This window comes from Notechis scutatus, chromosome 3 (genome assembly GCF_049901735.1).
Source record: "Notechis scutatus isolate UNSWTSFEM ecotype Mainland chromosome 3, rNotScu1.2, whole genome shotgun sequence".
Lineage (NCBI taxonomy): Eukaryota > Metazoa > Chordata > Lepidosauria > Squamata > Elapidae > Notechis > Notechis scutatus.
In genome coordinates this window covers 47,464,431-47,476,826 of record NC_142011.1, presented here as the reverse complement: position 1 = coordinate 47,476,826, position 12,396 = coordinate 47,464,431, and the positions used below count along the sequence as shown (strand labels likewise).

The 12,396-nt window shown below is 39.5% G+C and overlaps 1 protein-coding gene across 12 annotated transcripts in view; it reads right to left on the bottom strand.

The window, feature by feature from the left end:
• The window catches only part of PLEKHA6 (pleckstrin homology domain containing A6), a 214,915-nt gene that overhangs the window by 70,944 nt on the left and 131,575 nt on the right, over positions 1–12,396 (bottom strand). The window contains exon 1 of one of the 12 annotated variants that reach the window (XM_087959708.1): positions 585–720. The exons of 10 other annotated variants lie outside the window; for them this stretch is intronic. In XM_087959708.1, coding sequence (XP_087815834.1) covers positions 585–616 — 32 coding nt within the window. In that variant the 5' untranslated portion in view covers positions 617–720. Of the gene's footprint in view, positions 1–584; positions 721–12,396 lie in introns of those variants that run through there. One more of the 12 variants, XM_087959711.1, reaches the window with a different exon arrangement.

Below are 12,396 nucleotides of genomic sequence, written 5' to 3'. Positions count from 1 at the left end.
AAGGTGGGAAAAGACTCAATCTGAGTATAGGTTGCCCAGCTTCTGAGGAAATTAACTTTCTTGGAGTTATCCTGTTATTTATGGACAGATATCGCCTCTGGGGCTCTACAGTACTTAGTTACTGATCTGCTTTCATTTCAGTCTTTATACAGAAGAGTTCTTTAATCAATTCAGCCAGAAGCAGGTCTGCCTTTATTGTGAAGCTCTGCTCCGCTTTCCTTCAGCATCCTTTGTAGTTGTGTGTGGTTTCTGCAGCTCTTGCTGGCATTCCTCCAATCCCTCCCCTCCACACATTTCAGCTTTCAGGGTTCAGCACTAGCACAAGAAAGACAACTTCCCCTGACTCTCTTAAATGTTTCCTTAGAAGCAGTTGCCTTGCCTGGTCCTGTTCCACAAACTCCTGAGTTAAGCCATCTGCTATCCTGAGCACTGCAATGCAGCAGCCACTGACAAAAATGAAGTTCCCCAAAATATGAAATATATAACTCCCTGCCCTCCCACCCCCACCACAAAAGCAGAATGAGCAAGGCCATGAACCACTACCCTTCCCCCAACACTTTAGAGCATCACTTGGCAAGTCCTACCTGACGCGACGATCTGCTCGAAACTTAAGCATGGTGGTAAATCTCAGCTGCAATTCTCACTTAAAATCATGTCCCTCGAAGGTGGGTGAAAGGAAAGGGAAGTCCTCCCAGAGCATAACCAATTCCTCTAGGGCATTGAGAAATAAGCCCTAGTGAAAAACTCTGGCACTGGCAAAGGTATGTAGTGCTTCTACAGCTCTGCCTCCTTCTTCAACTTCTCTGTTTCTCTGGAATTCAGGGGAAGAAAGCAGTTCATCGCTGCTTTTCTGATCTGATTTCTGGGCAGGCGAGAGACAGTGTCTGTGTGTGTGTGTGTGTGTGTGAGAGAGAGAGAGAGAGAGAGAGAGAACGAAGGAGAGGCAGCTGCTCTCTCCCTCTCTTGAGGCACCAGGGTCTATCTAGCCTAGTCCAGCCTCATCATTCAAACAATGCTTTCAGCCTTGCATGCAGCAATCACAGCAGCCGGCAGGCATGGCAAAGGCAGGAAGGATGGGGAAGATATTCCAAACTCGATTCTCCCAAGGAGAGAAAGTTGAAGGGTAGATGGACACTGGCATACATCCAAATGCTAGCACACAAATATATACACACATTCACCCATGTCCACAAATACACACTCACGCCAGGTGCAGCAGGAGATTAATTGTGTTTTAACCTGGCTACAGTCTTTCAGGAACAAGGGCTTTCTATAAGATTGATGAAGGTGAAACAAATGAGACATTGGCATTTCCTGGAGTGACAAAGACTTTTAGGATACTCAAGAGGATCCATGGCCTTCCAAAATAAAGGCTGAAAGATTCCATACAAATTTCACCTTTACAAATATATAATAGATTTTTCTTTCAATTTTTTTTATACATTTCTCTGTCCTATTTCTCGACTCCATTTCATTTATTCAGGCTGTTCCATTTCACTGTTTTTCTTTTCTTTTTTGGGTCAAATTGTCATATTTTTTTCCCTTAAACCATTTTTCATGTCAATTTGTTAGGCGATATTTGAATATACTTAAATTAAAATTGCACACATGTAAATGTGTAGAGTCACTGGGAGTCAGGTGGCATATAAATTAAATAAAATATGGTTGGTCACATAGCCATAGTCAGGATTCGGCATTTTTATCCACTTATCAAGTCCTTCCCAAGGACCTGGAATAGACAGGTGTTATTGTTTGATGATGTAATGCTCATTCCAAGTAATGCTGCCTTTTTGCAATTGATTGATGATTTTGTCAATGCTGCTGATATACTAGTGCTCCTCCAGATGTTTTGGGATTAGCATCCAAGGTCCCGTAGACCCAGTTGTTTTTTCCAGGGCTCTAACTCTGGAGAGAGAAATCTAATACAGTATTCCTGTTACAGCTTTCAAGACAGGCTCTTTCCAATATCAAGAAAACTGGGCTAGGCTCACTGCCACTCATGCCTTCATGGCCTCTTGTCTGGATTGCTGTAATACGCTCTAATATGGGGTTGCCCTTGAAGAGCATATGGAAGCTGTAACTGGTGCAGAATGTGTGGGACCAAGTTAGTATGGGACCATCTCTCCCCTGTTCTTCCTAACCACCTGATACAGTCCAGCAGGATGGGCATATTTCAGATCCCATCAACTAAGGAATACCAGCTATTGAAGCCCAAAGTTGAACATTTTCTCCATAGCATCCACTCTTGGGAATATCTCATCCCCAGAGATTAGATTGGCTTTACTGGCCTTTCACAAGTCCCTAAATACCTGGTTTTGTGCCTGGGCCTGGGACACTGAGTGTGTAAAGGATGTTGATGATTCATTTTTATTTCTCTTAACTCCTGTGTGGTTTGATTTTTGTAATAGCCTTTTTTGTTAAAATTGCTTGCCACCAAGAGTGACTTGTGGAAATGGGTAACTATATAAATTTAGAAGGAAGGAGGGAGGGAGGGAAAGAAGGAAGGAGAGAAAGAAAGGGAGAAAGAGAGAAAGAAAGAGAAAGAAAGAAAGAAAGAAAGAAAGAAAGAAAGAAAGAAAGAAAGAAAGAAAGAAAGAAAGGAAGGAAGGAAGGAAGGAAGGAAGGAAGGAAGGAAGGAAGGAAGGAAGGAAGGAAGGAAGGAAGGAAGGAAGGAAGGAAGGAAGGAAGGATCTAATTGGAATACTTCAAAGATCTTCAAAGATCTAGTGGAAGATTGAAAGGGGGGGGGGGTGTTCAGAAACTTCCCTTCCATCACACTTCAGAATTTGACTTAATTGCTAATCTTTCCCTCTTATTACATGCTGTTGAGAAGAAATATGGGGAGAACTAGAAATATTTATACATTTTATTTTCATTGTTAACGAGTGTCCCAAACAGACAGAATTGAAACTCCTATCTCATGAGGCTTTAATTCCAGTTCTACAGAAACATACACATTGATGATGGCTTACTAATATATGCAAACTCATATGTATGCAATATTAAAAACCATGCATCAATTGCAAGAGCAATGTTTCCATTTGATAGTTGAAAAATAAATCTGCTATGTTCATACAATAAAGGCCATTATCAACAATATGTTCATATAACACATTAAACTGTAAACCACAGTTTACAAATCACTTAGCTAAACCTAGCATTCTGTCTTAATGGTTGCCAAACCAAGCAACCATTTCAGGCCCTAAGTGGTATACTTGCTTTAGATGAGCATATTGTGGGAACTTGGTCATTGTGATTGTAAATCATTGTTTATGTTCATTTTGGTGTATGAACATAATTGTAATGGTAATCTTTAGTTTATTGTGATGTTAATTAGCTTCAGGTTCACACACTGTCCAACCCTCTCAATTTTTGTAGGGTATAGATATTTACAATGCTTTTAATATAATCATAACAATTTTAATTTGGAAAAAAAAGATAATGCTTGGAACAAACTAAACATCAAAACATTGACCCTGATCCTTGAAAGTCTACTTTTTTTGCCTTTATTCAGAAACCAATCAATAACTTGTGTCAAGTTATTCAAAACTTGACACACAGCACCTAGCATTGTTTCAAACTACATACAGATTCGTCCTGGTATGTGTTCTACTCTTCTATGAAAAGTTTTAGCTTCACCTGTAGGTTTCAAAAGATGCTCTATAATCTACATCAGGCATGTCCAATCCACAGCCTATGGGCTGCATGCAGCCCTCAGCACTAGTGATACAGCCCCACAAGATCTTAAATGTTTAACATTATTATGTGATTTTATATTGTACAATTATATTGTGTATTTTATATGCAGTCCAAGACTATTTCTCTTCACTCAATGCAGTTTCAGGCAAGCCAAAAGTTTGGATACCCAGGATCTACATCTTTAATTGCTTCAGCTATCTACCAGATCTGGGTTGTAAAACTCTGGAAAACCACTACCCATCAGCAAATCTGATGGAAAAAATGAATACTAGCTCTAGGCCAGGGGTGCCAAACTAGTGACCCGTAGGCCAGATGTATCATGCGCTGGCCACACCCATGCCCGGGTTAGCAAAGGGGAAAAAAGTCCCAATACGTCATGTGACACTGCCGTGACGATGTGAGTTTGACACCCCTGCTCTAGGGAGTTCTCTAGTGGTAGTCTGGAGTTTTGCACCCTGCATCTAATACAGTAACATTCTACCATTAGCTGCCTTTTCTAGATTTCTGAAGAGCTCAGTTTCAGACAGTAGCTTCCTACATTTCCCAGTAACCCAGAATCCCAATCCATCAAATGAAAGCACAGACCCATTTCACAGGACAACTAGAGATGGACTTTACTGAAATGGGTAATAATAACAATCTTGCAAGGCTGCCTCTCTTTCCCACTTCTTCTCAGGGAGTTCTGGAGAGATAGTTTGAATCTGTATCTAATGTTCTCCTACTTCAAATGTTTCTTCACCTATTTCCCAATAGATTCTTTCTCCAAAATCATTTCCCTGTTCCCTTCAGGTTCATAGAAAAATTTCATCAAGGGAAACATCAGTCCTCTTACTGCATTTCCAACTGACATTTTGGCTATGCTGGTCAGGAATTGCTGGGGTCATAATACAGCCAAGGGTTGTACACGTCAAGGGTATCAAATTGGGAGAATCTGATTTTTTTCCCCCCTGACATTTGGAAAGAGGAACATTGCCTCTCATGCTTTCCCTAGGGGGTAACTACAAAACCAAGAGGGTACTACTAAGAGAGAATGTTGGTATAAACTGCAGCTAATATGCCGTAGGAGCACCCATGCTCAGGGAAGGCTCTCAGCCTGAGAAGGGTTATAAAAATCATTGAGTCTAATGCCTACTTGGTGCAGAAATCCAAATTGAAGCATCCTGATAGATGATTGTCCAACTCTGATATTTAATTTGACTGGTATGCACTGGGAAGCATACTATTTGTGAAAAGAGGTGACCCTGTTTGAGTAGAGAATAAATTTCAGCCTAAGTAAATAGGACTGACAAGTAAAAGAAGGTCACCTTCACAGAGAATTTATTATCTCCTCAGCTGCTTTCTTTTGAAAGAATCTATAGGTGTGTGGTGAGGGAGAAATTTGTGTGTGAGAGAGAGTGGGGGAGGGGGAAATATGAAAGGGACAGCTCCTCACTCCAATCTCATCTTCATGAGCTAAGCTGACTGATTATTGTCCACATCTTGCAGTGTGACCTTTTCTCTCAGCCAAATGAAGACACTGTAACACAGACAGGCTTTGTTTCCTCTTTTTGCAAGAAAAAAAACACATCTCCCTATAAAAAATTTCCAAACAGCATTGAATAAGTTCCAGAAAGCTTAAGGTCAGAGATATGCGTAAAATGCATGTTTTGGGTATTGGACTATTGTTCCCGTCCACTCCATTCTGTTTCAAACATCTCAGTGTGCTGACCAAAAGCTGTGATGCCCAGAAGTTATCAATGTCATTTCTGTCTATCCCGTGGTATCAAGAAAAACGACTAATGAATGACCAAAGCAAGCTTCAAGCAGTATTCCTGAATCTACCAAAATCCACTATTGGTATTCTGTTGCTATACTGCTTCTGATGTTATTAGGAGAGAAACTTTCACACCTTAGATTCATGGATCTTGTGGAAGGATGAACTTTCATGAATATTTTTTTGTAAACAATGTGACACAAGATTACTGTATTATCGTTGCAGGTTTTTCTCTGCAGTCAGCTGCCCAGGTGAGGTACATAAGCACTTGCACAGAAAGGAAAAAAAGCATAAAACTCCTCAGAAACCCTTCCATGTGACTCCTGAGGTACAAATGAAGAAGATATAAAAGAAGCCAAAGCAGGTAAACAGAACTGGTGGGGGTTTCTTCAGGGTTTTGAGGGAGAGGTGATATACAGGAGGTAGAGCAAAGGAGGTAGTAGCTGGCACAACAAGAGTGTCCACACCTAGAAAAGATCAAGGAAGGTGCCTGAGATAGCTGAAACCAAAGAGGACCCTGTAGAAAAGAACTACCATGAAAAAAAAAAAAGGAAAGGCTTGGACTCTAGATGGTGGCAGAGTGAACTCCACGTGGTTCAGGCACTGGATAACTGAGCAAGAGAGGATTAAAAGGAGAAGCTGTTAGCATTCCTAAGCTTGTAGATAATGTAGTATGGGAGGAGGAAGAAAAAGGTAGCCAAGCAGTTTGTATTATAAGCAACACCATTTGGTTAAGTACTAATATGTATTGTATTATATTATATTCTGCTAGGTCACTATAGATAAAAATGCCTACACCTATGAACATAAAGTCTTATAAATACACTTTGCACTATTGTTGTACAGAAACCAATTGCAGTACCTTCATTCCTTATTCCTGTGCTTTTCTGTCTCTCTGTGTGAGAGACTTCTTTCCTATCCTCCAAAAAGACTTTTGAATTACATTTCTAAGAGTCCTAGAAGCTTATAAAATGCTAGCTGCAGAAAGCAAGTTGTGCCGGATTTCCTATGATAGCAGCATAGCTGCTAATCCCATCAAAGAAACTGGAGGAAAATAAGAACTAAGTGCAGAACCATTAGGAAAAAAAACACCATTTGACGCACGTAATAGTGATAGAATGACAGAGACACACCACAAAGGCAGAAACTCTATTATGAGTGAGCAGCTAACCCCAGGTAGAAAGACAGGCAGAGTCCTGCCACCAGAATAGGAGCCAGATAACTCCTGGCAGTGCAGATTTTTATCTCTCCTTTGTTCAATATTAATTGACTCAGCAACTGATGCATTAACACGTGCCAATGGCCATATTTCTATTCCAGGGCAGCACTCTTGATCTCCCTTTCTCATGAAATTCCTGGCCACCTCTATGCTCTGTCTTCCCACCCACCATACTTTGCAGAAAAAGTCAGTCAGCTCGGAAGAGGTCTCGGTACAGGTTTGCTTTCTGCTTTGTTCAGCTACAAGAAATATTTTGGACAAAGGGTTAGCCGAAAGGGAGATCAGCCTGCACTTGGACTGACTCCCAGCTAGGCCACCTAGCCTGTGGTCTGACACTCACCCTGACTCATAGGCACTAAGCTGTAAACCTATTCACATACCTCAGAGCAACACCTGCCCCTGCTAATTACTTCTGCTTTTGGCAGCTGTTAGATAATTGGGACTCATCCTTTCTTTACTTGCAAAGTTCAAGAAGCAATGTGTGCCAGGAACTGAGAACACTGCTTGATATGTTTTACTTTCTGATACCTTACTAAGAATCTGATTGTTACATACATCTCTCTCGAGGCACATCAAATAATGCAGCCCAAGGCAATTAACTGTACCTCCAATATACAAGGATAGTTTAAAACAGACGTAAGGAACAAGTGATTCTCCAGATGTGTGTCTCTTTTATCTCTAAAAATATAGACACCTCTAGGATGAGCTTCAGCTGCTGTTTTTCAGTCACCTTACTATGATATTGTAGGTAAAGTTTTCTTTAATATTTACACTTGAATGTATGAAAGGAAATGCTACCAGTTTCTTCTGTATGATCACCTTACTTTGGAAAGGAAACCCAACATCTAGTTCTATAATATAGTTATATACATAAACATATATACATATACATAGCTATACTTTGATGGTTTTGGAGACAAGTAACCATAATGACATCTTTTTTCTTAGCAACAAAAAGAAAAGAACTGGCTGCTTTAAGGAAGTGCAGACAGTTGCTGTGTTTATAACCTTGGGCACTCCAAAGCATCTCTTTGGAATCACATCTGAAATTCTGGGCGATTTTAGTATGAAGGTGGTTTGGGAAGCAGGCGGCAGGTATGTAGATCCTATGAAAACCCATTTCTTTCTTTTGATGGGCTGCTGCTTCATTATATAGCTGGAAGGGGAGGCTTTACTTCTCTCTCCTTCTGCCTCTCCTTCTCCCTCTCTCCCTCCCCCTCCCCTTCCCCAACATGGCCTGTTTTCTAAAAATCTCAGTCAGTGGCTCCATTTTGTTGTTAACACATTGACAACCACATAATATTAGTAGAGTATTAGCAGAGCATTCATTCATAAAATTTGGATTATGATGCTTTGGTATTTTCTGGAAATATCCTAAAAGATCTGGGTGACTAATTAATGATGGGCAAACTCTATTAAAAGTAATTCAGGATATTCAGGTCAGCAGCAAGTGTTTTCCCTTGGTTAAGTAATTGTCTTCTATGGGGCTGGCAAGCAAAATATTTCTGTTCATGGGAGAAAAGTGCACTGGCCTAGGGCTAGTTTCATTCTTAGTCAACAAGGGCCACAACAATGAGACACAAAGGCTCTTGGATTAAAATAAAATCTAATTTATTTGATAATTTAAGGACAAGAGGGAGAGTATGAGGCACAGACATTGAAAAAAGCCATGCAGAATAGAGATAACAGTTCTCTTAAGAAGAGAGATGAAGTGTAATGTTCCTTTTTAAGCAAAGGGTATCAGACCTGGACATTACCACAGAAAAACTGAAGCATGACAAGCAGCACGGCACGAATAATATGCTGAGAATATCTCAATGCCTTAAGAAAGAGGGAGAGAATGAGAAGCACATCTATTCTGCATAATAGAAGAGACATGGAGTGTTAAGCAGGTAAGGACTAGCACAGGTTTTCAGGCAAGCTCTAAAATAGATTTCTGCCAGTCATCATGATAATTAAAGCCAACATCTTTAACACATTCTTCGGCTCAGTATTTGTAAACAGCAATGGATCATGCCCAGTATTTCCTAGCCGTACCACAGATAACAACAATGATCTAATACATATCGATTCCACAGAAGACAATGTTGAAAAAGCACTACGCAACCTAAAACCATCTCTATCTATTGAACCGGATGGAATATGTGCCTACTTCTTAAGAAAGCTATCCACTGCCATAGCCAAACCTCTAAGCATAATCTTTGAAAAATCTTTCAGAACCAGCTCCTTGCCTAACCTATGGTCACAAGCCACAGTCATCCCCATCTTCAAAAAGGGAGACCCAAGCCTAGTTGAAAATTACAGGCCAATCTCCTTATGCTGCGTCACCTGTAAAGTCATGGAATCAATTATTAACCAATCCATCATCCTTCACTTAGAGACAAATAACCTACTCTCCAATAAACAATTTGGTTTCAGAAAAAAACTATCCTGTAATCTACAACTCTTACACTGCAAAAACATATGGACGACACAACTCGACCAGGGCAAAGCAATAGACGCAATCTACATAGACTTCTGTAAAGCCTTTGATTCAGTGGTACACGACAAACTACTCCTAAAAATAAAATCCTATGGTATCTCTGGACAACTGAATAACTGGATAGAAGCATTCCTGTCAAACAGACAACAAATGGTCAAAATCGGGAGCGTACTATCAAATCCAGTACCTGTCAATAGTGGTGTTCCCCAAGGCAGTGTTCTAGGACCAACTCTCTTCATACTCTACATAAACGACCTCTGTGATCATATTAAGAGCAATTGCGTTCTCTTCGCTGATGATGTAAAGCTGTTCAATACCACAGACAATACTGCTACCCTACAAAAAGATCTTGACTATGTATCAGAGTGGTCAAACAAATGGCAACTTCAAATCTCAACAAATAAATGCTCTGTCTTACATATTGGCAAAAAAAATCAGAAAATAAAATACAAGCTGAATAGTCAAGATCTTGTTGATGACTCAAGCTCTGTAAAGGACCTTGGAATACTCACCTCTAATGATCTAAGTGCTAGAGCCCACTGCAACTACATAGCCAAAAAGGCATTAAGAGTTGTTAACCTAATCCTACGTAGCTTTTTCTCTGGTAATATCACACTACTAACCAGAGCATACAAAACATTTGCTAGACCAATACTCGAATACAGTTCATCAGTCTGGAACCCACACTACGTATCTGATATTAGCACAATTGAGAAAGTCCAGAAATATTTCACAAGAAGAGTTCTCCACTCCTCTACTCGTTGTAGAATACCTTATGCCACCAGACTTGAAATTCTAGAACTTGAAAACCTTGAATTACGCCGTCTTCGGTCTGACTTAAGCATGGTATATAAAATCATACATTGCAATGTCCTACCTGTCAATGAATACTTCAGCTTCAACCATAACAACACAAGAGCACACAATAGATACAAACTCAAAGTAAACCGCACCAAACTTGATTGCAGGAAATACGACTTCAGCAATAGAGTGGTCAATGTCTGGAATACTCTACCCGACTCTGTAGTTTCTTCCCCAAACCCCAAAAACTTTAACCTTAGACTGTCTACTATTGACCTCACCCCTTTCCTAAGAGGTCTGTAGGGGGCGTGCATAAGCGCACCAACGTGCCTACCGTCCCTGTCCTATTGTTTCTCTTATTCTTTTATTTTTCTTATATGTACCCATTTCATGTATTCACAACTATGTATACATTTATACTTATTATCTTGTAAACAATTGGCAAATCAAATAAATAAATAAATAAATAAATAAATAATCCCATTAGACAGAGGGGACAATTCCTGTTCTTCTGGCTCTTATCCCTATGCAGACCCAATGCATATATTAGGAAATTAGGAATAACATCAAGGATTAGTTGAATCTGATAACATCTTTTTTTTTAAAGTCAGATGTTGCAATGTAGACAGCCAGAGCATCATTCCCATTCTGGGTGATTAATTTCGACAGTTTAGTTTTGAATATATTCACCCAGAGTGTTTGTGGTAATGTGTGGATTAAAGCTAATGATGTGAAACTGACTGGAAAATAAATTATTATGAAAGCAACACTTGGTAAACATTTAAGTTATGATGTTGTGTGAGCATGTCAGAAATACAAGAGAAGACTAATGCTTCTCACTATCGTCCTAGTATGTCTATTTGCTTTCATTTACCCTTGAAATGATTGTGTTGATAAATAATTATAACATCTCCCAGGATACAAGAAAGTTAATCTTGAAAGGAACACCGAAGAAAAATTCTGAATGTGTACTTAAGCAGAGAAATGCATGTTTAGGGAAATACGTTGTTATTTCTGCTTTCAATTTCAGTTTGTAAAAGTGTTTTTACAACATTTTTGACTGACAGTAACAATAGCAATAGCACTTAGACTTATATACCGCTTTATAGTGCTTTACAGCCTTCTCTAAGTGGTTTACAGAGTCAACATATTGCCCCCAACAATCTGGGTCCTCATTTTACCCACCCCAGAAGGATGGAAGGCAGAGTCAACCTTGAGCCTGGTGAGATTTGATCTGCCAAATTGCAGACAGTTGGCTTCAGCAGAAGTAGCTTGCAGTAGTACACTCTAACCACTGTGTTAGGTATAACATTGATACCAAATATGGTTTGGGTGAATAAATATATAAAACTTAGATATCATGGTTTAAGTGCTTATCACTTTAAGCACAATGCAGCAGGCAATTAGCCGATTAAGGGTGCGGTTAGAAGTTACAATATAAGGAAGCATTAGAAGCTGGAAAGCTTACTGGCTGTTACTGTCTGTAACTGTAACTGTGTACTGTCTGTAACTGTGTGCTGCTGCGACTAACTGTGATTACTGACTGTGAGTGCCTGAGACTGAACTGTTATTGTTTGCTACTGTTTGCTGATTACTGCGTAATTCTACTGAATATCCAGCGTTTGTTTCTCTGGAGAGTGAAACCGGAGGAGGAGAAGATATCTTTATCGGCTGATAAAGATATTGCAAGGACTCTTAACTTGGACTATACTAGTGAGTCTTACTGGATGGAAATACTGTGAATGACTTAATGGACTGAATGACAATGCTTAAACTCTAACTGGATTAAAAACTATTTAAACTACAAACAGTGTTTGTGTTCAGTGTGTGTATACTCTGGGGCCCTTCCGCTCTCCTTTGGTTGCCTGGCTTGACTACTGCTGCAATACTATGCTAGGGGTTAATTCTTCAAACCCTAACACACTGCACCACTGAGGCTCTAAACAAGGATAGTTTTTCAATGAAATTATGGTTTAATGATATCCTGCAAATTAGAAAATCTTATATCAAGATAATATTATATATTCTATTAGACATAACTGCATTTTCAAAAATCTATACAAAAAGCACTTTTTGTTTCTCTGTCCCCATACAATGGCATCAGTATCAGGTCTTTTATATGTCCACCCATAAAGTGAACTACCTTTGGACCTTAAACAGAAAGTACTTATTGCATAGCTAACAGTCTTAAATGCTAAGGCAATTAGCATTTAAGATTGTCATTTTAAATATTAAATCTTTCCTTCGAAATGGAAGTTGGTGGGCTAAAATATCTGTCACATATACACTTGGTTGTATTCTTGCTGCTAAAATATTTGATCCTCAGAGCCTCATTAAGCTGAGGTCTGAATATGAAATACTTTATTATATACATTTTGCTGGGTTTTTATAATATATTCCTGTAGCCCACAGAGGGCAGAAAGGAGTAAGTACATGTTTTGC